This window comes from Urocitellus parryii, chromosome 10 (genome assembly GCF_045843805.1).
Source record: "Urocitellus parryii isolate mUroPar1 chromosome 10, mUroPar1.hap1, whole genome shotgun sequence".
Taxonomy (NCBI): Eukaryota; Metazoa; Chordata; class Mammalia; order Rodentia; family Sciuridae; genus Urocitellus; species Urocitellus parryii.
The window spans coordinates 18,924,715-18,952,578 of NC_135540.1; the positions used below are offsets into that span (position 1 = coordinate 18,924,715).

Sequence of the window (27,864 nt, forward strand, 5' to 3'; positions counted from 1 at the left end):
GTTTTAAGTGTAGAAGACTGGTGAATATGAATGTTATGCCAATAAGGAAACGGTTGTTTTTCAGAAATGCTCCTTTAGCTCTTCGTATTCTTATTCTTAGTATTTTTATCTGAAAAAAAATTATTCTAAAATTTGTTTTGGGTCTTTGTTACAACTAAATTGGTAAGTATATTTCTATTACAGGCTGTGTTAAATTCAGGACCGGGCATAATGATTATAAAACACACACGAGTAGGCAAATAGAACTAGGACACAGCAAAGCTTCCCTTTCCAATCCGACATCTCCAGGGCAGATTTTAAGCAAATACAAAGCCAAATGGAAAAAACAGACAACAAACAAAGGGAGTGCGAGACCTTAACGTGTCCCACAGACCCACTCAAGTCCTTTGACCCCCACTAAGCGCTCCCACTACTCTGGCAGGACTGCTCCGGGACCAGCACGCGGCCGCCCTGGTGTCCCCCTCTGTCCCCTCTAGGCTGGTCGCCATGGCGCGATGCCTCGTCCTCCTGGTCGCAGCCTTTCAGTCTCGCGTGGTGGGGACCTGCGGGATCGCCGTGTCCCACTCGGCCGTTTCCCCTTCAGGCTGTCAAGTGGAGAAAACGCTCAAAACTCCCGACCCGGTGCCCAGAACAAACTCTGAACTGACACCCGGGCAGAGCCAAGATGGCAAACCCGGACTGAACGCGTCAACGTCCCCCGCTTCTCCCGGCTCCCGAGCCCCGCCGGCGGTCCTCCCGAGGCCTCGGCGGTCTTCCCGGGAGCGCTCCGGGGCCGGCCGGGGGCCGCGGGCGGCGAGGACCCTGCTGCCGCGTCCCGGACTACAGATCCCAGAGTGCCTCTGGGACTCCGCGCCCTCCCTCCCTCCCTCCGTCCGTCCCCTCCTCCCTCGGCCCTTGTTGTTTTGGCTGGAAGCGCTCCGGCGGAGTTTCAGAGAAAGTCTGGGCAGAAACCAGAGCCGGGCACGAACGTGGGGAAGGGAGGGGGAAAGGGACGAAGAGAGACCCGGAGCCCGGGAGGTGGCGGGAGTGGGACCCCGGGCCGCGCCGTTCAGAACCAGCCGCGCGCCCCGGGGTGGGGGAGGCGCGGGGAGGAGCGCGAGGGGACGGGACAGTGGGATTCCTCCCAGGAGCAGAGCCGCCCAGCGCCTCGTTCCTCCGCCGCTCCCCGCCCTCCTCGGCGGCCGTGAGCGCTGACCCACCCTCCCGCCAGACCGGGGACCTCCGCAGCTCCCCGCGACGCCTCGCGCTTCGCCGCCCATTCGGTGGCTCCCTCGGTAGCCCGGGACCTGCCCGGCGTCCCCTGCCCCGAGAAGCTTCACGGCTTCTCTTTTCCTCTCGGCTGCCCAGGCGCCGCGGAGAAGCGACCCACCCTCCCCGGAGGAGAGGGAAGGCGAGGATCGCGCCCGGCGCACCGAAACCGAGAGCGGGCGAACCGGAGTGGGCACCGCACAGGGCGTTTTGTGTGTGTGTGTGTGTGTGTGTGTGTGTATGTGTAGCGTTGTGTCTGCTTTGCAAAGCGCTCTGGGGAGGTCCTGTCCCTAGGGGGCGGAGCGCAGGGGACCGAGGCTCCCGCTCCGTGTCGGGGCAGAGTCCCGCGGAGCACCAGCGCTGCCGAGGCTGCGGGCGGGACGGCGCGCCTGGCGGCGAAGCGGGCGCACTGAAGGAAGGTCGGCCAGTCCTCCGCCCAGCTCGGCCCCGCTCGCTTTCTGCTCACGTCGGCGGACCTGCGGAGGGGAGGCTCGAACGCGCCAAGCCAGCGCTCCGAGGAGCCCCGCAGCCCCGTCGAGGAGAGAGCGAGGTCCTGTTGGCTGCGCGCCCTGCAGGCGCCTGCTGTCTCGGGAGCGCGCCCACCGACCCCCAGCTGCCAGCTCGGAACCCGACCAGCGCGCACCATGAGCGGCGGCGAAGTGGTCTGCTCGGGGTGGCTCCGCAAGTCTCCCCCGGAGAAAAAGTTAAAGCGTTATGTAAGTAGAGCTCTGGCCACGCTCCGCGGCCTCGGCGCCCACTCCCCTCCTCGGCCCGCTCGCTGGCTGCTGGGGTTTCTTCGCATCCCGGTCTCTTTGCCCACGGCCCCATTCCAGGCAGGCTCTGCACCCGCTGCTGTTCACTCACGCCCTGGCGTCCACTTGGCCGGGCAACTTTCTTTATCCAGATTACAGACGGCCTGCTCCTCCAGCCCCATAGCCCCAGGGGAGGGCCCAGATCTTCAGCTCACATATCTGCATATTTTTGTTATTCCTTTTAGCAGGGGTGGGGTGTGATGGGGAGATGAGCCTTTTTCTTTATATCTGCATCTAATTATGATGGTACTGATGGGTACTACATTTCCCGCACTAGGTAAGCCGCAGAGATTTTAAAACTAACCGGTCTTCCCTTTGGTCCGCACTCCCTCACTCCAGCCCCTCCGGGTGGGTTGGAGGGAAGCGCACGATGGCCCTGAAAAATGGACAGTCGAGACAAGCATCTCAAATGCGCGCACAAGGGAAAGAAAGAAAAATTATTAGGCGTCCTAACGTTTGCATTTTCGCGGTTTTGAATTCAGGGACATTGGAGTTTGGCCCGTGAGCCCTGCCGGTTTGATGCAAGAGGAGGGCGCTGGGGGGAGCCTAGTGGCTGGTTTTTGGGAGGTTTGGACGCCTTGTTAAGCCCCGCAGGAGGGGACAGCTGAAGCCAGCAGGGATTTCTGTGTGTTGTGATTCTTTTCCAGGGCACCAGAATGGCTTAAATGGTATTTGTGTAATTGATACAAGATGTTGATTATGTGTTAAACCGTTTTAGTTGTTAGGAAAAATATTCCTTGAAAGAACCAACCTCACGTAAACGGGGATCTGAGCCCTCTTCAGGAGCCTGGGACCTTATTTGCCCCTGCCATCAGTTCTTTTGTGGTTGCTCCTTGAAAAGGAGAAGACTGACACTTTTGCCCTGGCATCTGCAGCAAATATTTTTCTAGTAAATTGCATTTCCAGAAGCAAGATTTTACTCCCTTAAATATAAGTTCATTACCTGTACTAAGGGAACCTGTTTCTATTGAAGGATATCTACACCCAATACTGAGCTCTTAGGTTAATCTTATTAGTCACTGTTTGCTTGCATAAAATAGAGTGAAGTGAAATATTTAACTTTAATGACAACTCAGCAGTGAGTTCCTGGTTTATTTTCTGCCAGAATTTGTTATAGACAAGTAATTTCATTGAGGAACTCCATGTTGCACATCATGAAGCTCTCCAGACAATCATTGGATACTTCCAGGTTCTCTTATCTATCAGTTTGTCTGAGTATCCTGGTAAAGATGCTAACTTTAAAATTTTGAGTAAGCAATTGTTTGTGCAGCTCTTAGTTTTAAAGACAATGTATGTGTGAGAGGGGAGCGGCTAGGGAGATAGAGATACTTGTTGAGAAGGCACAGTTGGATCCTTGGGCAACTAAATAACGCATTTGCTGAACTAGATAGTGATAATAGATATTTAATGCATTCTTTCACATGGTTTATGGCTCATCCAAAAGGCACTTGAGGCACCAACCATAAGTTTACAAAATACAGTAGAAAAAAAAGCCCTGCCTCTTGGGCATGCAGTTTAATGTAATATTAACCAGGAAAAAGATTGTCTTAACGAGAACAAAAAAAAAAAAAAAAAAAGGAAAGTCTCTAAATATATACATATATATGTGGGCTGTGTGTGTGTGTGTGTTCATATATAATTTGATGATTACAGCAGTTTTCTGAGGTAGGCTTTTTATATGTTTTGCAGCAGAGAAAACGTGGGATTTGAACTCAGATCTGCCTGATTGGGTTATAAAAGGTTAACGAGTCTCATCTAGTTCATTTCAAGTGTGGAGCTCTGACTAGGTCAACTTAAAGGTCCTTTGAGATTATAACTTGCTACGAACCTATGAATAGAAGTTGAGAATGCAGGGAAGAGGTGTGGATCAGATGCACAGTGCTAAGGAAACACATGACCGAGCATTTGCCTTCAAGAAGCTTTAAGAGTCTTTGCCATGGGCTGGGGATATGGCTCAAGCGGTAGCGCGCTCGCCTGGCATGCATGTGGCCCGGGTTCGATCCTCAGCACCACATACAAACAGAGATGTTGTGTCCACCGAGAACTAAAAAAAAAAAAAAAAAATATATTAAAATTCTCTCTCTCTCCCCCTCTCCTCTCTCACTCTCTCTTAAAAAAAAAAAAAGAGCGTGGAAAAAAAAAAGTCTTTGCCACAAAATAAGCATGTGTGATAAAGTTAACCATGAGTGCATACTGTTTTCTGTGTGTCCAAGTTGAACAGTGTGGATAATTTTATCGATGTTTCAAGGAACAAGCTCAGTATAGTCTGAAATAGTGAAAATATATATATTTTTTTTTGTTCCAGGGATTGAACCCCGGGGGCGCTTGACTACTGAATCACATCCCTAGTCCATTTTTATTTTTTATTTCGAGACAGGGTCTCGATAAATTGCTCAGGGTATTGCTAAATTGCTGAGGCTGGCTTTGAACTTATTATCCTCCTGCCTCAGCCTCCTGAGCCACAGGGATTGGGTGGCATGTGCCACCATGCCCAGCTGAAACTGTGGAAATACTTGAGCGATACCTACATTGTGTTTCAGCACGCCAGGAATATCCCTAACGGCTGGGATAACCAGGGATATCTTACTTGATGGGACACTTCTGTTGTCATTACTCATAGGTGTCCAGGAAGGTGGTCCAGGAAGACAGTGGGGGAGATGGCTATCAGGAGTTAAGAGCTAGGAGGATAATATGGAGTGTAATTGTAAGTTAAACAAGTCTTACCTTAAATTTTATCTGTCAGGTTGGTTGTATAGAAGAGTTCGATATTCTCAAATTATTGATGTTTTGATTTTGGGATCTAGTTCTGGTAGTTTTTGCTAAAGCAGCATTGACCATTGAAGATAGAGACAGATATACCTGCGTTTCCTGTGCTTGATTTCTTTTTATGTCGAATCTTTATTTTCTGGATAAAAAGAAACTTTGTAGGCTACCCAATAGGCAAAATGTTGCTGGATAATGGTTTTAATTTTTTTACTTTTATTTCTGGGGTGCTGGTGATCAAACCCACATGCTGGACAAGTGCTTTGTTGTTGCGCTACAGTCGAAGCCATTGATAGTGGTTTCTAATGAGCTGATTCACTGTGAAAAGCTATCTTGGATGCATGGTACTGTAATTATTCAATGAGACTTTAGGGAGTTTGAGCATTATGATTCTGCTGGGAAATATGTTGCCTGTGGGACTTTGACAGTTGTTTCACTGTTTACAATATTTATAAGGTAGTCCAAACACTGATTAAGATGATCGTTAAAGCTTAAAGCTTACGAGTAACAAAAAAAAAAATTGTTTTAGGCTTATCTTTAAAGCCATCTCAAATTATGGCCCCCAGTGAATTCCATTTGCAACTCCATGTTTGGTCTGCCCTTTCTGTCACCTCCAGGAGCACTGTTTTCTTCACATAGTAGCTTGCTCATCTTCTATGGAAAGCTTTCTTGGATTTCCTGAAGACGGTGAAAGTGACATAAGATTAAAAGAAAGTAAGAAAGACTTGAGCATATCTGCCTCTCCCCCATCTTCTCTTTATTTTTTCTGTATTTGCAAACAGCCAAGAATCTCTTATATGTATTTCTCTGTGAAGTTTTTAAAGTTTGCTTAAAATGCAGGTGAAATTTTCCATGCTTTTTTTCCTGTTTTGTTACTCCCTTGTTGCTATCTGCATCCTGTGTTATACATTAAACAGCTGCTTTTTTACTTGGTTCAGGGCCTGAGTGGAATTATATACAGTAGGATTACAGATAAGTAAACTGGTAGTCTGCACTCAACAGTAGTACTTAGTTTTTGTTTTTAATTTTGATTTAAAGTTTTGTAACTGACACATAATAACCATACGTTATTAATGGGGTTCAGGGTGATAATTTGATGCATGTATGCAGTATATAACGATCAAATCAGCATAAATAGCATTTTCATATGTTTAAATATTTGTCATTTCTTTCTGTTGGCAACCTTTGAACTCCCCTCTTCTGGTTCTTTATAAAATAAAAAAATAACTGTTGTAAGTATTCAGATTTTTAAAGAGCTGTTGGAAAAAAAGTAATGTTGAATTTTCATCAGGAGCTGAAATTTAGCTGAAATAAAATGTAAGGCTGTAAACAAAGGATTGCTTCAAGCCAGCTGGCTACCACCATGGCTCTGTGGGAGGAGTTTCCCTGTGGCCCGCCTCCAGCCTGGACACCAAGCTGGGGCTCCTCTATGGCCCATGGCCTGGCTGTCAGCCTTGGGCAGGTGTGCAGTCTCAGCAGGAGAACCTGCTTCTGAGGCTGCAGCAAGGTGTCCTGCTAGCTGACAGCCAGCCTGGGAGCCAGGGCTCAACCAGTTCTTGGGTAGGTAATCTGTACCCAGCTCTGTCTGCTTTGCAGCTGTCAATTAATAGGAGAGTTCTTGTCTGGACTTCCAGAACACAGCCTTGGTTCTGGAAATGGGCCTAGAAACAGAAATAGCCTCTCCCACTGGGTGGGCACCTGACATCTGACATGGAGGAGGGGATGTTTGGCAGGTGGAAGCTCAGCATCTATCTCCTTGGTGCAAGGACAGCCGAGGACCTGTGCTAAACATGAGGTCCCTACTCAACAGTGTCACTACAACAAAGAGGACTGAAATGTCTGGAAGCTCCTCCTGTCCTTGTTTTTTAAAAACAAAACAAAACAAAACAACTCATTTATTTATTTATTTTTGATTGCCAGCAGCAACCAACAGATTCTGAAGCTTTTGCTTATAGTGATTGAAGGAGCATAACAGTGTGGAAGGAAATTTTTTTCTGGCTATCTTCATGTTGGTAAACATTTAATTCAAATTCCTAATGTTTTCTTTTTACCTTTTCAAGTGTGGCAGGACTATTGTTCCCATTAACAAAGATCTTCAACTAGCAATTACATTAAGCCTTTATAATAGTTAATTCTTTTGTTGTGCCTAGGCTTAATGAAAAGTAGAAAACTCTAAATCTAAAACTTACTGAATCTTTAAATTCGGTAGTTGTCTTTTGAGAATTCAAAATCACCTTGTGGAAGGTATATCAGTTTGGAGTGTAGTTTTAGAATTCTGCTGGCTTTTTAAAATTATTTTTTTCTAAAGATTATTTTTTTAATAAAATATAATTATGTGGCAAGAATTATCCTTGGTTGTCATCTGAATTGGTTATTTTGGTGCATTTTTGCCATACTAAATCTGGTTGTCATCTGAATTGGTTATTTTGGAGCATTTTGCCACCCTAGGACGTATGTAAGGAACAAAGTAAAATTTCATATTTTAAAGGCAACATAAAAATATGTAGATCAGGTCTTGATAACTTACAAAATGAGAAAGCTTAAGAGGTAGTAGATTCAAAACATTCATTAGGTGTCAGCACACCTGATTTTTTTTAATAGAGACTGGTGGACCGAAGGGACATTGAAGTAGGTGGACTGCTACTTTCCTTTAGGAGATTTTGTTTTAAAAAGTAATTTGGGGGGCTGGGGTTATACCTCAGTGGGAGAGCACTTGCCTAGCATACTTGAGGCACTGGGTTCCATCCTCAGCACCATATAAAAATAAAATAAAGGTATTGTGTTCACCTACAACTAAAAAATATATTTAAAAATTTTAAAAGTAATTTGAGGCAACTACTGATGCTTTAGGGGACACATTTTTCTTCTGTGGAAGGAAACTCAGATCATGTGTCAGAACTAGATTCTCCTTGACCTTATGACTTCTCACCTATGTGATCATTAACTGTTCCATTCTCAGTCTCCTTACTTGTACATTTTGGGGAAGAGCAATAGATCTAACAGCCTAAATTTTTCCAGGGGAGCATTCTTCTTTTTAGACATCTCCTTGTCTAAGACAGGTTGGTGCTCCATAGGCTGTATTTTGGGGTAAAAATCTCAGTTTTTGTTCATCTTAAATAGCTTAGCTGAGTGTATTAGAAATTGCTGAAGCAGAATTCTTTGCAGACCGTCTCCAGCATTTGAGCAGAATGTAAATGCTCAGAACACAGGGCCTTTGGCTACTCTGTTCCTGTGCTGGGTACTATCTCTCTGTCTTTCTAGCACCCAGAGTGGTGACTAGCTCAGAATAGAAGTTCAACAAGTATCTGTTGACTGAATAAATAAACAGGTATTTCGGGAGCTTTTGTAATGTGCCCTGTGTGGAATGCAGTGAAGGGACAGGATTACTCCCTGCCCTTAAGGAGTTTCTAATCTATTTGTGAAGACAAGCTGTAAAGACAGGAACATTTAAATCATTTTACAAGAGATGCGTTATGGGGCCATATATGATATGATTAATTGCCAAATGAGGCATAGGGATTATAATTGCCTAAGAGTTCAGAGTGAGAAGAGAGCTGGCAGGAGAAGACTTCACAAATTCTGTTCTTGGAAGAACTGAGGTGCTACCTAGAGCAAAAGCAAAATCATGAGGGAAGGCTGGTTTTAAGGGAAGAGGGCATCCTAGTGAAGAGAAGTGCTCTGAACCCTTCAGTTCCATGCATGGAGTGTGGACGGTCTGCTGGAACTCAACTTTGAAAAGCTTTTGTTTCTGCCTGACCTAATGCTCTTGGTGGACCCCTAAACCACAAGTGCATTTTCAGCATCAGCCTAGAAACAAAGAGAGCCACCTATTTGGTCACCTAGACTTATTAAGATTCCAAGGGACATGTGTTATTTAAGATTTCTTTATGTCTGTTTTAAGTGAAATAATTCATTCTGGCAAGCATTTAGTTTACAACAGAGAGGGAGCATGTTCTGGTGGGAGGAAGAATAAAAGAGCCTTTGATTCATTTGCTTCTGAGTTCCAGCAGGAGGGCCTGCGCTGCCTTGGGCTAGTGTCTTATTTTGGACTTTGGAAGCCATCTTAGCCCAGCTGTGTGAGTGCCAGGCTGTGTTGGAGGGAAGAGAATAATGCCATTGGATCCCATTAAACCCCTTCTGACTGTTGATGGAGGGCTTTCTCTCATTACACATTCCTCACATTAACATGGTGGCTCATTTCCACCAAGTTAGAGCTCCATCTGAATTTGCCATTTGAACTTGGATTGAAGTCACAACATTTCTGGGACTCCTTTTATCTCAGTCCGTCTGTGGACTGAGGACGGGGGGGAAAAACGTATCAAGTCACAAGTGTCATTGTTCTCTCCTCTTGGACCACTGTACAAATAAAATTAGCATTCTTCTTTAGATCACTCTGGGGAAGAGTGGCTCATTGTACTGTGGATTTCCACATGTATTAAATAAGTAGCCTCTTCCACTGCCAACCTGATGGCTGCAGGAGGCTTACTGAATTGTAGGTGGCAATTTAGGCCTGTAGAATTGCTGGCAAGTCATTTTAGGAGCTGGAAGTTTTTGCCCATTCAGACTTATATGTGTGAGCACCTTAAATATACAACAGTGCCTTCACTGGAAGAGTCTGATGTTTTAAACAATTCTTTAATTTATCCAGAGCAAAAATCTCCCCATTTGAAAAGTTCTCATTGCCAAGTGCATAGAAAGTATGTAACGTAATAGGCTTCTGACCCTCTTACAGCTTGCTCTATGGAAAGGAGTTAAGACTGTGCACCGTAAGGCATATTTTGTTGTTATCTCTGTTACATTAGCTCTTGAAGCATTCTGATTACAAGTTGTAGCTGCCAAGCCCTGTCCTGCAGTATTATCTGGAGCAAAAATTTTCCATGTGGCTGTTTTTACAGAGCTGCCATATGTAGAAGGTGTAAGTTGTAAAGGAGCAGAACTTCCAAATGTGAGTTTTCTTATTTTTTTTTTTTGCCATTTAATTGTTCTTTCCTTACTTCTTTGTGTATGTTTCAGAAATGTTTATCATATTTCTAAACTGAGTTTTCTTTCATTTTTATGTACTAGAAAGAATGCCAAATTTACCAAGTTTTTTTTTTTTTTTTCTTTCTCCCAGCTTTTTACTTTGAATTCATACTTGGCCTAAAGTAATTTCCTAAGTTGTGTTCTTAAAAAAAAACAATGTCCTAAAAGGAAAAAAAAAAAAACCCAAAAAACAAATGGCTGCATTGTTATATGAATTAAAAACAATATACTGAAAGTCCAAACATTTCTTTTCAATGTAAAAAAATCTTGGGTCTTTTATTTTTTTTTAAGGAAGAAAAATACCAAGCTTTGCTTTAGCTATCCCGTTCATTGTTTTTCCTTTCCCCTTTTTATTTATTTTCTTTTGTTTTTCGTGTAGTTTGAATTTTTTTAAAATAGTTTTGAACACTTTTCTTTAAGAACACTACCCATGGAATAAAACCTATCGAAGTTCCATTTTACATTTTAAGAGAAAAGTAAGAGAAGGCCTGCCCATGGTCTAAAGAGCAAATCCGATGTCACACAGTACCAGCTTTTGTAATTTACTTTCACGATGCCTGGTTAGATTTAGTTTATCATCATTGCCTAGAAATATTTAGCTGTTATGCATAAAATAAGCAGGGAAATGTAATTTTAGTCAGGAGGTCTGTTTTTCTGTGCAGGCCGGTGACATCAAGAGAACACTGAAAACCCAGCCTGTTTTTGTTGTAGTTTTTATTGTTGTGTTTAATGCATTGGTTTGCTATGGAATTGTATCTGCTATTTTTTTCAAATGAGAGAAAAACAAAGCATTCCGTCCACTGTTCCCTGCCCTCTTGGTTTTATTTGTGTCCCTGTTGTGTGGTAATGAAGATTAGGAATGATGATATTCCACTTAGCATGTAGGTTGTTTTTCTCTCCTGAAATGCAGTTTTTAGTTACTACTGTATTGGGAAATGTGGTTAGGCCACTTTCTGACTGGCAGAACTCCTCCCTGAGATGACTACCTGATTAAAGAATTAAACTAAACGCCTGGTGTGATTTCTCAGCTCGGATCCATAGCACATTCCCATAAGTGTCTTGGCCAAAGTTGTGGTGGCCAGAATTAAAGCGTTTCTGGCTCAAGGGATGACCTCTTGATTATTCTAGAGAAGTGCTTTAATCTTTGACTTTTGAAGAGAAACACTTGGTAAAATGCTACCTTCCATGTTTTGAATTCCAGTGGTGTTAGGTAGAGCTTGGTGAGGAACGCTGGCCTCCTTCAGTGAGGGAGGTATGATTTGAAGCCCCTACCCTCTGGCAAAGTTATAATTGACCCAACGTTATGTAGGAGTATTTGTACTTTGCAAATTCTCCCTGACAGTTTCATATTTGAATGTTTGAAGTGTTGAGAAAAGGTAGAAGGAAACACTGCCCTAAGAATGTAAAATATTTGGTCAGGTGATTGGTTTCGTTAGTGATGCTGTTACATAAAACCAAGGTCTCCAAAGTCATTTTCACTGGGTATTTAGGTCATATGTCTCTAAAGAAAAGGCACACAACTAAACTGGTACTATTGAACACTATTATTTTTTTTTTTTCTTTTTCCATAAGCAATCAAATAGTTGGGAGTCAAATTTATCAGTGTGCAAGGTTTCGAACAGGAAAAGCAAGCCTAATATGTTTCTAGATGATTTTCAAAATGACCCACAGTGTACACAGTAGAAGGTCTAAACACATGAACAGTTTACCCCAAAATTACGACTTCATTTGTCATTCTTTGGTGTTCGTAACAGGATATACTTTCCAAAGGACAGAAATGGCATTTGTACTTTGCCTAAAGTATATAGTGTGGCACATTACACAGTCTTTCAAGCAGCATGACCAAATCATTGTAGAATGTTGAGCCAAAAGTTATAAATCATCTTGTCCAGTGTTCTTCAATATTTTCTAATCCATCCTCTTCCCCTCCTGTGTTGTTGGAGTCTCTTTGGCTTTTCATCCAGTCTTGCTTTCTATGATTTGCATTAGAAGAACAATAGCTTTATTAAATATCCCCTTTTCCCAGTTGCACACATCTCTCTCTCTACTTGTCCAGAAGAGTCCAGCCTCCTCCTTTTACAGGGAATGAAAATTAGCCTCAGGGAAATGAATTGATTTGTCCAAGGTCATTGGACTTAACCAGCTGCTTGGTCAGAGTCAGATCTCTCACCTCTCAGGGCAAGTCCTTTTAGTCACTGAGTGAGTGCCCGCAGTGAATAAGACCATGGGAAGAATTTTTTAAAAAAGAGGACCAGGAGGACACTGCCTCACCTTAAAGAGTGATTATGCTATCAGGGAAATGGGATATGCTCATTCTGTAAATTGTATTAGGACAAGCTGTAGAAGAATTCCACAAAGACATTTCATCAGACCTTAAAGGACGGATTTCATTTTCAAAGATGGGTCTGGAGTGAGATCCAATTTCCATTTCTTTTCTTCCTTTCTTTCTTCTTTTTTTGGTGCTGCGATTGAACCCAGGGCCTTGTACATGCAAGGCAAGCACTCTACCAACCGAGCTATATCCCCAGCCCAATTTCCATTTCTCCCTTTCCTAGTTTTTATGAGTTGGTTGTGTAGATGTGGCTGTCCCTTTTCCTTACCTGCCACTCATTTCATAATAGAATACTGTCTGGGTCCTTTTCCCATCATTCTTATCTGAGCATTTCCCATTAACTTCCCCTAGTGATCTCCTTGTTGCCAAATCTTGTGGACATGTTTGAATTCTTATTTTTCATGGAGCTCTTGAGGACATTGATGGAGATGATCAACCCCTCTTCGCAAATCTGGTGCCTTACTCTTGTTTCCTTACACCAGCTGGTTTGGTTTCCTTAAGCATTGGAGTTTCTAAGGGTTCCAGTTCTAGTGCTGATCAGTCCCTGTCCTCTCCCATCTGGCTCTTCATCCATTAAGAGATTGTGAATTCCTTAGAGAATTTGATAAATCCCAGGGCTCTCAGTTTCTATAATAATTCTTGTGAACTTAGAAACATTATCATAACCTTTCATGCATTCTGAGCTTAAGGTTCAACTTGTATTTTAGTGCCCCTTGAAATGCCCCTGAATTATATTCTGATAATTTGAATTCTCTCAGTTCATTTCTCATTCCAGATCTATGGATCTAATTGCTTAGATGCCCGACAGAGACTCAGCTTGCCCACAGAAGGTCTTTTCATCCGCTCCCCTGACCAAGTCCTCTTGCTGTTCCCTCTCAATGAAGAGCACCACCATACTTTGGTGACTTGAGTTGGCAGGTTTCCTTTCACTGCACACCTCTGACCAAACCCTTGTCCGTATTACATCCCCAGTGTCTTTTGACTATTGGCTCCTTTACTGCCTGAACTACCATTGCTTTTCTTCCAGACTGCCATGGGTCTGCATCCATTCTTGGGACCCTGAAAACTCTCTCTTCATTGAGGCAGCTAGGAGGACAAATCTGATAATGCCATTTCCCAGTTTGAAGCCTTTCTGCTGCATTCCTTTGCTTTGGGGAATGCCTGAGCCTCCTCTCTTGGCTTCACCAGGCATCAGCACCATCCTGGAGTGTCAGTCACCACCTTCTCTGCTCAGACTGCACTTCAGCAGTCTAGAGTGGCCCCAAGATCTGTCACTTCAGGCCTTTGCAAATGCTGAATTCTCAGTCTAGAGTGGCCCCAAGATCTGTCACGCCAGACCTTTGCAAATGCTCTTGTCTCTTCTAGGAATCTGTGGCCCTCTAAGAATCTGCTTATTTTCCTCCCTCTGGGGCCTCCCTGGGATTCCACCACCACTGTCACAGAATATAATGGAGGGTCTGTTCTCTCCTCCTGCGATGCTGTGCAGCAGAGCACCTGCCACTTGATTATATTTGTTATTGACTTGCTCATTTCTCCTTAGCTGGTGGGGCCTCATTATGACTTTTGTGATTCCCCAGGTACTTTTGCTTTCTTGGGCCCTTCTTCCTCCATTAGAAAAATTAAAAATTTTATTTTACAGCTGTGCCCATATAACAATAAGTGGATTCTGAGCTGGACTTGTTATACATTTATTATCATTATGTTCATTTTAAATTATCATTTTAAGGGAAATTAATATTAAAACACATTTTTGTGCTTCCCTTCAAGTACCATGTGCCCTGGCTTTGTGTCTTTTCCGACTGATGAGGCTATTGGCTTTGCTAAGTGAACAGAAGTACTTTGGAGATGAAGTTGATGAGTGTACTTCAACTGATCGACTGGGGCTAGGAAAGGGAAGGAGACCACTCAGTTATTTTGTTCTGTGTTACTTCTGCCATGGTCTAGATAGCTCACTAAAGTAATTTGAAGATTTTGTAGTTTAGTCCATAGAAATAGAGCGATATACTTAAAAGGGATTTATATATACATGACCAAAAATCATGAGAGTTTTATCATGTCAAAAATATGTTCCGTGAGCTGTGCTACCAGTATGTCCACTTCTTCCTGTTTCTCTGCAGAGCAGTGGCCTTTGGTAGGGGCAAAGTCTGATTTCTGCCTCTTCTAAGGGATGCTTGGTAATGTCTGGAGATGTTTTTGGTTGACCCAGCTGGAGGAAGGAATGCTTCTGGGGTCCAGTGGGACATACTGAATGAAGGATACTACTGAACATCCTGTGTCGCACAGGACAGCCCCACAGCAAAGAACTGTCGGGTCCAAAATATCACAGTCAAGAAACCCATAGGCAGAGCATTCGTGTTATCTAATTAGTTGATTTTTCCAGTGTTTCCACTAAAAACCATGATCCAGATCAAGGACTGTCTTGTTGCTCTAGAATCAAACACTTATTTTTCTGACTTTAGGAATTTTAAGTCGTGGGGATGGCTGAGTTTTTGAACACCAGAGGTTGTGAAGAGGGTATGTAATAGGCTCTCTCTCCAAAGATCTGCTGCTCTTCTCATCATTACCACAATCCTTCCTTGCCCTTGCTCCCCTAGCTATTGTTGTCTGGTGCTGGGGAGGGGGGGGGCTGCTGAGTCATTTATTCATGCTTTTTATTACCTCTTGGCTGGAATATCACCATTCATTGTTCATAAGCCGCCCAGCTTGTTTACTTTTTATAAATTACATGTAATCAAGTCCTCTTGCCAGTCTGGCTACTATAATTGGCAGTAGCCACAGAGCCAGGCTGACGAGGCTGTATTTATGCTGATGTCTCACATTTGGTTCATCTTCTACTCTCCAAGCTTTCTTGCCTCTTCCATCTGTATTTCAAAAGAAGGTGAAGAGAGAACCGCCACTGTGCCTCTCCTGTCTGATGATCTGAAAACTTATTTACAGCTTGGGAGAGTCCTTGTGTTTCGGTTTGGGAAAAGTCAAAGGTTTAGGGAAGTGGTCCTCTAACTTGAGTGTGCAGAACATCAGCAGGGTCACGTTTAAAGTGAAGCTGCTTCTTCACTTTTGTTTTCTTCCGCATCGGATGATTTAGCAAGTCTAGGTAGGGGTTCAGGAACCTGCATTTTCTAGCGTGAATCCCTCACTGATTCTGATGAGGGTGGTCCTCAGATTACACTGGGGGAAATCCTGAGTTGCCCTTACAGGGAAAAACAGAGAAAAGAAAATTCAGAAGAAGTAAATATTTATAAAGAGTGGAATGAAAAAGCAAGAATCAAAATTCAGAAAGTTAACTTTGCCCTCTCCTCTGTGAGAGGAGGGGGATATACCATAATGCTTGAGAAAGGTTGTCAGGCTCTTAGCCTTTCCTGGCAATGATTAACATCAAACTGTCCCCCAAAGAGGATGACAAAAGGAACAGTTTTTAGAAAGGTTGGACTTTGAGAAAGTACCCAAGCATCACTGAGACACTCAAAAGACATGATGAAATCCAAGAAGGCATTAAATAGGTATCGATTTAAAAAAGAAGGTGCGTTCTGAACCAAGAGCTTGTGACTGACTTAAAGATGAAGAGGAGAGATGAAGGAGGATTAGTTCTCCACCAGAAGTTCTGGTTATTCTGGTTATTGGATCTGAAAACATGTTATTAAGAGTCCAGATTTCCTGGAATCGTTCGAAATCCAGATATCCTTTCCCAGAGTAACTTCCTGGCTTGTTCTGATTTTTGGTTAGTTTTGAGATGTGGTTGATTGGTAGAGGAGTACCATAGTGGTTCTCCTTAACTAAAGAAGTTAAGTTCTCCTGTTTTTCAACTCTCAGTGATTGTGTATGTGTGTTTAATCTAAAGCCCATGCTAGAGAAAGAGAGCAAGAGAGACAGACCAACAGATGGACAAGACTCTATTTTAGAAAAAATCAGTCAAGAAATAGACCATGTGGGACTGGTTATTTAGTCCTGGCAGAGAAATAAAATAATGGAATTTATTTCTCATTATATTCATTGTGTTTCTGGAAAGTGCTCTCGCACATGTGTTCTCTCTCTGGCCCCTGCTTCTCGCTCTCTCTCTTTTTTTAGATATAATATTTCTTTTAGGGAAACTTTATTATTGTATTCAGTTACCTTGCAGAGAGATCTTGACCAAAAAAAAAAAAAAAATAGGAGTTCATTACAAAATGGTGGGTGGTGTTAGCCTCTCTTAATTATAGATCTCTCCTTACTCCAACCATCTCTGCATTGAAATGTTCTCTTTTCCTTAAAACCCCTGCTGGACGCCTGGCTCCTACTTAGGACACTTTACCGCTGGGGAGCCAGGTGACTGACTGGCTTGCTGGTCCTCCCCACTTCGTCTGGCTGCCCTTCAGGCTCCCTTACTTCTTCCTCATTCATTTGCTCAAGAACACTCCGGCCGCTTAGGTACCCTGCCCATCTGCCCACAGATCTTTTAGACTCTTCATATCTGCTTTGTCAGTGTTGAGGATCATTATTGTCATTACATGAAGTGTCCGCCACACCCTCTCATTGCTCTGACAGTCCAGGTTAGTTTGGTTAGTAGATCACTTCGCTCCTGAAGAGAATAGAAGGGCTGTCGCTGTGCGCTGGTGTAGATCCACAGCTGGCCTCTGCCATTTACCCTGGTGACCGAGGAGAGGTGGCGTCGGTGGCTTGGACCCTGCACGAGGGATTGAGGACTGAGCGCAGAACGAGGTCTGTTTTCTCCAGGTGACCTTTCTCCCTTGCTCTTTTGTGTTTTTTAAACCTTACACTTGGTAGATCTCTTTCTTATGAGACTTGTGATATTCCTAAATTTTTTTTTCAGATTTTTTTTTTCCTGGAATCTGTCTAATCGTATATTGTTCAGCTTAGTGATTGATATTACCAGTGAATATTGGTATTTGTTAAAAACAAGTTTAAGTGCTCTTAAGGAGAAGCGTACCATTAAATCATCATCCAGCTGCAACACTGAAACAAGACTGCTTGTAAATTGTCAGGGGAAGTTTTCTTGTCTGGGTTTAACATATAAAAAAGGGTTATTAAATATTAGGTAAGCAGATTTATTACCCTTTCCAAGTTACTAAAGGGGAGTGTTTCTTTAGTAATTCAGTATAGCTCCTATACTAAGTTTATCATTGAACTGTAATATACATATTTAGTCTTATAGTATTCTAATATTTACTTATTTCTGAATAGCAAATGTACATAGATTGACTTATATTTCATAGTGTATTGGGCCTTGATTTCTTTGTTTCAGGCCCCAGTTTTTTAATATTTCTGATATACTTAAATCTTTAATGTCTATCTACTTATTCCAGTGATTTTTAAGCAACTCATGGTACTCTTCCCCCCCCCCCCACCTTTTTTTTTTTTTTAGCAGAGGTGTTTTTTGCTCTCATTTGGAAAATTAGTTCTATGTTGAGAAACTCTTGCTCTTACTAAGGGAAACTGAAACACAGTTATTGAAATATTTTTCATCCTTCAACTAAATTCTGATCTTGCAAACATTCCTGTTTGTTTTTACATTGAATTGCTTGTGTTTTGAAACCCTGTTATTTCCAAAGCAGAATAAATGTTCTTAACTGTGAGATGTTTCTTGAAACTCTTAAGGGAGAAGAAAATGACTCAAGGAAATAAAAGGCCAGTTTTTCTTGCAGTATTAATAGGAGAAAAAAGGGCTGGAGTTGTGGCTCAGTGGTAGAGTGCTTGTCTCACCTGCTTCAGGCACTGGGTTCCATCCTCAGCATCACATAAATAAATAAAATAAACGTATTGTGCCCATCTACAACTTAAAAAAGAAAAAAAGTCTTTAAAAAAAAAATAAGAGGAAAAAAAATTGTAGTGTATTTTCTAATCTTAATGAGAATAATGAGGCCTGTAGGGAATGTAAGCCTAAGGAATCCCCGAGTCCCAAGACCAGTTGGTTCCAGAAGGATGGAGCAGCTCCAGTGCCCAGCCAGAGCTATCCCCTCATCTCCCACAGGGTTGCTGTGATTCTGAGCCAAATCCTTGCCCAATTTGCAGGAGCGTCTTAGGTGCACCTCAGAGCAGTGGCAATATCATAAATTCCTCCCAATTTGCCTTTCTCTTTTATTTTTCTTTTCAATTGTGGTTTAATAGCAAAAACAAGAAAGCAACCACATAACATGAAATTGACCATCTTCACCATTTTTCAGCCCTGTTGAGGATGGTCACACTGGTGCAGCCCTCCCTTGCTGGGTACAGTCCCAGAAAGTGGCACCGTCAGTAGGGAAGGGGCTTTCTCCAGCCGGTCAGGAAGGCATGCACCTTACCCAGGTCTGCTCTCTGGCAGTAGTAGGAAGTTAATTATGTGGGATTTGCTCACCTGATCCACACAGATGATCTTCCTTGAGTGTACATTTGGAAATCCCACACCCCTTTCTGCCCGAGGAAAAATTCTTTCCTGGTCCTTGATTCAGTGCTCTGTTTAATCTTGAGCATATGAGAATGAGTCACCGTGGGTAAGTGTGTAATCCGTTTATACCTTCCTTCCAACTCCCCTTTAATTTTTTAGATTTAAGATGCTAGATCCTGATTTCTTGCACGGGCTCTGGTGATTGGGGGACTAATGTAGGGCCTGGGAGGTGTTGATGTTTTTGGAATCAGTGCTTTCTGTTATGCTGCAAATGACACTTCATGGCCTGGGTTCTGAAATTCAGACTATGTGTGGAATGTCTGTGTGGAAAAAGAAACGGGCAACTGCTTTTTTGGGAAAGCCAAGGAGAGAGGAGTGAAAATTTTGAGATAGTAGGATTTTTGTGAGGGATATATTGAGATTTTTAGCATATGTACAAGCCAAAGATGAGCAACCCCTCACTCTGATTTCCTTTGTCCACAAAAGACATACTTGATACTTGGGCTAAATAGATGTTGTTGAATCTGTGTAGTGACTGATAAAATAAGTGAGTTCTGCTTTTGATTTCTGTTATCTTTAACTGTGCAGTGTATAACTGCTACTTCCCATCTCTTCAGTTTTGTGGAATGAAAAATATTTCACTGGGAAATGATTTTAGAATAAAGCACAGTACTTGATAAGGGTCTTGGAATCTTCAGAACACTTTCAAAGACTGTAAATCATTAATGCTTGTTTTTATACCAATAGAGGAATGAATATGTGAGTGGGAGTGATTTGAACATCAAAATGAAAACCTGGGTCCATTTTTAAATGCTACATACATTTGAGCAAAGCCATTCTCCCTAAATGCTTATTTTAAATTGGCAGTTGTTCAGCCAGCCGTCAGTAATCTCACTCAGCAAGTGTTTGGCACGCCTGTTTTAACCTGCACAGGTTCAGTTCACACGAAGAAAGGGAGGGTGGGGTCACCGTGGTACCAGCCCCCACGTTAGCCTCATTAACATATTTTGAATAACTGTATTTGAATGTTTGCCAGCTAAGCTCAGCTTTTTGGCAGCCTGCCAAAAAAGCAGTGGGAATTTCTGATAGGAGTGGAGGGATTTGAGCCTGTAATGTTTATTATACCTTTTCTTCTTGGAAGAGATTTTTCTTTTTTTTTTTTTTTTTTTTTTTTTTGTTGTCCCAGGTTTATAGAAAATATTACAGCATAGCAGAAAGATCCAGATGGCACCATGTGGTTTTTGAAATGCATCCTGGCACTAGGCAGAGTGACCTGCAATTGGGAAAGCCTGCCCAAAGCTTCAAGGTTTCATTAGGGTCAGGATCTCCTTCAGTGAACTCCTGATCCAGGACTGAGACCTCAGGAGGAGAATTATTAAAAAATGCTAGTTAGGATATTTCCTATAACTCTAGTTAGGATATTTCCCTTAACTCTTACAATAAAACAACCTTGTTGGTTTGGTTTTTTTTTTTTTTAAATTATTTTTTTTTAATTTTGCAGAGATTTGGGGTCTTTCTGCCTCCTTTGTATACATTTTTTAAATATATAAAATATATTTTAAGACATTTACTTAAAATGTATATAAAGGAAATTTCTCTACATAAAATATACAAATATATACCTAAATGCTCTATACTGCTTGAATCAAACACCCTTTCTGGGGAAGGAGTCCCCCAAGCTCTTTCTGGGAGTCGAGCTGGGAAGCCTCCTCTGCAGGCCTATCATGGGAACCTGGGTCCATGGACTAGGACAGACAGAGTGCAGACAGGATACAGCAGTACTTCTTCCTAGTGGAGGCCCAGATCATACACATTGCTAGTTTTGTGGCCTGGGATCTTTATCTGTCCAGAGATAATTTTTGGACTTGTCATTGCCATATAGTTGCCAAAACCACAATTTTAGTTTCTAAAACTAGATAGGGGAGGAGTTAGTTGAAAGGAAGGCTCTCAGTCATTTTGTATCTACAGGGTTTTAAAGGTAATAAGGCCAGGTAGCAAATGCTTGATCCTTTGGTTTTCATTTTGGAAGACAGGTTAGGGGAGTGCCAATCACCAGACAGCTTCTTGAAAAACTATTCACAGGGATTTTTTTTTTTTCCTGTTTACCTATTGTGGTGAAGGGTGGGTAGGATGATAGTATCATGAGTGGCATTTGAATCTATACCATAGTGTGGTAGCTTCCATAGTTAGCATCAGTTTGTAACCCTGCCTCAAGTGTACTCCTTGGGATGAAAAGATACAGCCTGAAATTCCAACTCTCACCTGCCTGTCAAAGGTTGTGAAATAATATATTAAATGTGCATTTAACAGAATTGACAAAAGAGGGTCCCCTCACCTTTTTAGGGCATTTATTTTTTCCTTTCTTTGTTCAAAGTCGGTTCATAAGACATTTTTAAGTTACAAAACACAAAATGACAAACTTGATCATTACTATTTTTTAACACTACTTTTTATAAACTAGAACCCAGGAAAAGACTGGCACAGTAAACCAAGCCCGACATTTTTAATAGATATTTTAATGAGCCACATATGTTTATATGTCAGTGGTGTTGGTGTATAATAAACTTTTAAATTTCCAGGTTGAAGTTATTAAATGTCAGCTCTCTTTTGTTGAGCTGCCATGATTTCCTTTTTAATTTTGTCAATATTGTGTGATTCATATGTTTACATGATCAGCATCTCGTCTTAACTAATTGTATAAACACCGCCCTGATTAACTTTTTTAAAAAGTTGATTCATAACAGACCATTTAAAAGAACTTAGAGTAGAAGAGGTAATAGGTGCAACAGATGGAATGTCAGATAGAGAGATCAGGATATACATGCTTCAGATGATCTGGAGTCTCAAGGAAGACATGAGACAGCAAAATCAGATAATGAAAGATCACATTGACAAACAAATCCAGGAAGTAAAAGATCAATTTCACAGGGAGATAGAGGAAATAAAAAACAAACAAATACAAATACTAGAAATGCAGGAAAAAATAAACCAACTTAAAAACTCAATTGAGAATACTACCAGCAGAGTAGATCACTTAGAAGAGAGAACATCAGACAATGAAGACAAAGTATTTCAACTGAAAAAGAACATAGACAGCTCAGCAAGTCTGCTAAGAAACCATGAACAGAACATCCAAGAAATATGGGACAATATCAAAAGACCAAATTTAAGAGTCATTGGGATACAGGAAGGCACAGAGCTCCAAACCAGAGGAATACACAGCCTATTCAATGAAATAATACGAGAAAACTTCCCAGACTTGAAGAATGAGACAGAATCCCAAATCCTAGAAGCCTACAGGACGCCGAATGTACAAAACCATAAGAGATCCACACCTAGACACATTATAGTGAAGATGTCCAACATACAGAATAAGGAAAGAATTTTAAAAGCTACAAGGGAAAGGAAGCAGATTACATTTAGGGGTAAACCAATCAGGATAACAGCTGATCTCTCAACACAGACTCTGAAAGCTAGAAGATCCTGGAATAACATATTTCAAACACTGAAAGAAAATGGGTTCCAACCAAGAATCGTGTATCCGGCAAAATTAAGCTTCAGGTTAGAAGATGAAATTAAAACCTTCCATGATAAACAAAAGTTAAAAGAATTCGCAGCTAGAAAACCATCTCTTCAAAAAATCCTTGGCAAAACATTGCAGGAAGAGGAAATGGAAAATAACATTGAAAACCAACAATGGGAGGTAGGACAGTAAAGGGGGGAAAGTAGTCAAAGAGGATAACAAATCAGGTTTAGTAACATCAACAAACAAATATGGATAGAAGTACAAACCATATCTCAATAATTACCCTAAATGTCAATGGCTTAAACTCACCAATTAAGAGACACAGGCTAGTAGAATGGATCACAAAACAAGACCCAACAATATGCTGTCTACAGGAGACGCATCTGATAGAAAAAGATATCCATAGACTGAAGGTGAAAGGTTGGGAAAAATCATACCACTCATATGGACAGCGGAAACAAGCAGGCGTGTCCATACTCATATCTAATAAAATAGATTTCAAGCCAAAGCTAATCAAAAGGGATAAAGAAGGACACTTCATACTGCTCAAGGGAACCATAAACCAACAAGACATAACAATCATAAATATATACGCCCCAAATAATGGTGCAGCGGTGTTCATCAAGCAAACTCTTCTCAAGTTCAAGAGTCTGATAGACCACCATACAATCATCATGGGAGACTTCAACACACCTCTCTCACCACTGGACAGATCTTCCAAACAAAAGTTAAACAAGGAAACTATAGAACTCAACAACACAATTAATAACCTAGACTTAATTGACATATATAGACTTTACCACCCAACATCAAGTAGTTACACTTTTTTTTCAGCAGCACATGGAACCTTCTCAAAAATAGACCATATATTATGTCACAGGGCAACTCTTAGACAATATAAAGGGGTAGAGATAATACCATGCATCTTATCTGATCATAATGGAATGAAACTGAAAATCAATGATAAAAGAAGAAAGGAAAAATCAAGCATCACTTGGAGAATGAACAACAGGTTGCTGAGTGACATATGGGTTATTGAAGACATCAAGGAGGAAATTAAAAAAAAAAATAAAAAAAATAAAAGAACTTAGAGGCCATTGTAATCTTCGGGAGGAAATGTGAATCAATTATCATTTCAGTATTTTTTCTTTTCTGTTATAAAATGTTTCCTATGTCCTTCGTAGAGCTTGTCTTTTGTGTCAGTTGTATTATAGGAATACTTGAGAACGGTACTAGCTTCACTATTTACTGTGTCTTCAGCATTCATGAAGGTGGTAGATAGAAAATCTACTTTTCAAACAAGTACATTCATGAAACTAAAACAGTTGATTCAGGTCGTAAAGCAACACTAGTGAAACTTGAACCCTGGCTCTGGGCTCATATTTAAGCTGACAGCATGTGTGGGAGAAGAAGATACTAATTACTGATAATCTCTTTAGCATTTGTTCCTATTATCAGGCCTAAGTATGAGTTATTCAGTAGGTTCACCAGATTAAAAAAAAAATACTCAATGAAATTTAAATACACTTGTGTCCCTTTTAATTATTTTCGGTGACTTCCTAGTTGGTATTTGCAGGGACACAGAACTTTTCTGTTAGCTTTTGAATTATCTGCGTTTCATTATGAAGCACTGTAAGGAGACCAGGGCGTGCAGGGGCTGCCTTCAGGTGTGGTGCTGAGGTTACTGAGCCATCGTCCCAACTCGTCCTGCTCCCAGCTTCTCCTGGCTCCCTGGCTTATTTACATATTGTATAATCCAGACTGGCCTGTCCCGTTTGGTAGGTTTCTTATAAACTGCAGAGCTAAGTAAATGTGTGATAACATTTTAAATGGTATTAGAAGTTAAACAGTCCTTGAATGATGTACCAAAGGGCCCCACTTGGCAGGTGCCCTGGCACTGCCTCCTTTGGGGCTGTTTCCCTTTTCTCTGAGTGACAGGAAATCAGTGGAAAACTGTAATAACACCTGGGCAGATGAATGCCGCGTGCAGCGTCTGACACTGAAAATGTCCCATACTAAAAGTAGATGTTAATGATTGTGCCCGTTAATGGGCTCTGTCCATAGGCACAGCCAATATACAAAACCCATGGAACCATGTTCATCTGTCTGGGCCCACTAGGAAAGCAGTGAAGGCTGGTCACGTCCTGCTGTCCTCCTCCCTCAGTGTGTAACGACAAGGGAATATTTGGTGACCATGCTAATGACTGCACGGGACTGTTCCCCAGTTGTAGGGGGATGGGGTTTCCAAAAGCATGCCTTCGTCTATTAAACTTGTCTCCTACGGAGTGTCCTGTCCTCTGCAGGGACATCAGCCTTGGGCATTTCCTTCTCCTAGCTGTTTATTATTGGTTCAGCCAGAGATGCAGTGGTGGCTGTGGAAGTCTTTCCTGGATACCTCTCTTCTTCATGTTGGGCCTCTCAGGTTGGCAGGGGTTTCTGATGCCAAGGTTGTGGGACCACTCATGGTGAAGAGCTCTCCTGCCTTGTGCTCTGTGGACTCCCTGTCTGCCCCAGTCCCAAGGCTGCCTGGCTCAGAGTCAGAGGAGCCCTAACTCAGAAAATATCCTGTTCACAGCAGCCTATTTTTTCCCCATGAGTCACTCTTGGTTTGAAATACACTAAAAGAGCCTCTTATTTCTGTAGGTCAGACAGGTTGCAGCTTGCTTGACTTTTTAGCATCTTTGGTTTCTAATGATTTTACAGAACACAAGAGGAAATGGCTAAATCTTTATGGCCTCGTGCAAGTGATCTAACTGTGTAAATCCTGGCTTAAAAACAGAAGATTCCTTTGTCGGTTCAACACTCTTTGTTCTGCTCTGAAATAACCAGGGAGAACAATCATGTATAGATCATGCCAGTTTTTTAAAAAATCAGAATTCAGGAATTGGAAAGGTTTTTAGTTTACATTCTTATGACTATGAATTTTGTTTTAAGTTTGTTTTTATTGTTGGATATCAAAACTACTTTTTTCTGTTGTAATGTTTTATTTTTTTTAACTAAAGATTAAAGTACGGGTAATCGTAGAATTACCATCTTTTCAGTGGTTAACTGTTATACTTTACAGAGACCTTTAGAGGGCAAAATGGCAAAAAAAAAAAATTAGACTTACGATAAGGAATTTTACTTGTGCATTTTAAAAATAGTGACAACAACAACACCAAAAAAAAAAAAAAAAAAGAAAATAGTGAAGGAAAAACTGGCAAAAGAAACTCTTTTTCCTGTAAGTTCCCTTTTCCCAAACCCTTGCCCTCATGCTAAAAAAAGTTTTCTTATGAGTTGCTTTTTCTCAGAATTCTGCTTACTGTTAATAAGATTTTTTTTTCCATTGGCCAGAGTTTTGTTTTTCATGTGACTTATGTAGCAATTTGGGTCTTAACTGAAAAGATTTCTGACAAAGTACATAATGGTTGTTGGGACTTAATTAAAAAGAAAATTTAACATGACTTCCGATAATATATGACATCTGGAAGAAACTGAATGCATTTTCTGAGGTGACTGAAGTTAGATGACACTAGAAAAAATATCAGTTCTAATGAAAGGTAAAGCCTGAGAGTTTATTTCCAGCTTCACCAGTTACATTTTTCAATTCCTAAATGATCTCAGCCCCAAGGATATATATATATTTTTAAGATTTCTTGGTCCAACTAACACAAGATGATGTTCTTGACCGAGCCCACTTAAAGGGATGGATGACAACCCTTTTTTAAGCAGAGAGATAAAAATTCAAGGCTATTTTTGTTATTGTTGTTGTTTGTTTGTTTGTTTGTTTTTGTAGGGACCTCTGTGCAATCAGAAACCTTCCAATACCCAAGGAAGTAACTGGATTCTTTTAAAGGGGAGCACTGCTGCATCCATTGTCTGATAGACCAAAGTAAAGTACATTTTAGAGTTTTGCTATTTAAACACCGTGGCGATGTATTCATCCTCATTCTTTTTAAAGAGTTATTTCAGAAATACCAATAACGTCGTGCTCAGTGGCTGACTGAATCTCTGACTTCCTGGGAAGATTTCACTGTGCTTGTTTACTCTGTAAATCTCACAGTGGACTTTGACCAAAAGCCATAAACTGTTACCTGACTTGGCGTTATCAGTCAGGATTCGTGGTTGTAGGCAACAGAAACTCTGGCTAGTTTAATCAGAAAAGGAGTTTATTCAGTATACTAGGTAGCTCCTCATCTCTCTGGGAAAGGTGAAAATCTATCTTGGAAGCTTGTCAACTGGGAACAATGTTGCTGGACCGGTCCAGGGAATATACCACAACTGCATGATGGGATGAACATAGGCCCTCACATCTTACCTTGCCAACACCAGTGACACAGGACACTGAACACCAGCTGAACACAGTTGCCTCTGGAAACTGGATTCTCTGCCCCAACCTCTGACCCAGGTTTCTGCCAAGATCTTGCTGCTTTTAACTACTTGAGATTGAAAAATCTGGGATGGATTTGTTTGGTAGATCTAGTGGTACCTGACACAGTGCCTGCCCCTGCTAGCAAGGGTGGCTAAGAAAGCAGTTCTCTAGAATTTTTAACTTTTTTAGTATTGGGATAATTATTTTTCAAACACAGGAAGAGGGAATTGAACCTCAAAGAATCACGTCATTCCACTATATGTGGCATACTGGAGGTAGAGATAGAATAAAAAATTAGAAAAAGAGCATCTTACAATATATAATATAAAATGTCTGTTCATGATAGCAATGAGAAAAAAAATGTTATGATAGAGAGTCAATACTTTCTCAGTGTTCTCATAACAGCAGCATCTACAGATATAGCAGAGGGGATGCTCTGTTTACCAAACAGCTGTTATTTGCTGGATTTTTGTTGTTGCTATTGTTTTCTTTTAATAAATATTCCCATCTTGAAAACTAGATATTATTGTCCTGATTTTTATAGATAAAGAAACTGATGCGAGAGTAACTTCCCCACATGACACAACTAGAATATGGTGTCACTGAGATTCAGCCTGTGTTCTGAAACCTGTGTCTGTTTCAGAAACCTGTGTTCTATCATACCAGGTTCCGCCTCACAGAAGTCTTATGAAAGAGCACTGATGACCTCCCTGATTTAAACTAGAAACTTTTCTGAGTGCTTCTGTGTCCTGTCCCTTAGTAACCCATTGCTTGCCATTTATCACGAGTTTTGAGTCCCTGCTAAGCCCAGGAAGTTGGCTTGGGGCCAGCACTGTACACTCTGGAATTAGAGAAGGGAAGAGACACCCGGTGCTTTGGGCATCAGTGAGGTTGCCTGGGAAGAGTGTGTGGTTCAAGACGTGATAAGACCTACAGAATACTAGTTTGGGGTTCAAGTCAGAAAGGGAGGAAACAGCCAAATATTGAGTGTTTTTTTACTACTCGGTAGAAGGAGAACCAGAAAAGAAACCTGTTAAGGAGAGCTGCAAAGCCTTGTTGAAGAGGGGAGGTGTGGCTGGGAGCCAGGTGCTCTGGGAAGGTGGTTGACAGGTCATTGGAGGGGACTGGCCAAGCAGGAAGTTGGGTAGCCTTGTGCAATTCCAAATTGTGTTCTCTGGCTTTTCTCCTGCTCTACATCTGCCAAGAGGTTCAGTGATAGAAATCCCACACTATTCTGGGTTCCTATACTCAGTGGACACCTGCTATTTTGTGTTTAACCTTTGAGTTCTTTTTTCATGTAACTTTTAATTCCCTTTTTGTGGTGCTTTGGTTTTGGTCTTTGGGCCACACCTCTGTCGTGAGCCATTTAGATGAATTAGGGTGTTTCCTGTACCCTATTCTAGAGTCACATCTGTGCTTCAGAGGCCACCATCCCTCAAGAATAACAGATCT

The 27,864-nt window shown here is 41.6% G+C and overlaps 1 protein-coding gene across 4 annotated transcripts in view; it reads left to right on the top strand.

Annotated features, from left to right (window-relative positions):
* Positions 1-1,040: 1,040 nt before the first annotated feature.
* The window catches only part of Gab1 (GRB2 associated binding protein 1), a 119,484-nt gene continuing 92,660 nt past the window's right edge, over positions 1,041-27,864 (top strand). For all 4 annotated transcript variants that reach the window (XM_077803413.1, XM_077803414.1, XM_026392725.2 and 1 more), the window contains exon 1: positions 1,041-1,964. In XM_077803413.1, coding sequence (XP_077659539.1) covers positions 1,893-1,964 — 72 coding nt within the window. In that variant the 5' untranslated portion in view covers positions 1,041-1,892. The remainder of the gene's footprint in view (positions 1,965-27,864) is intronic.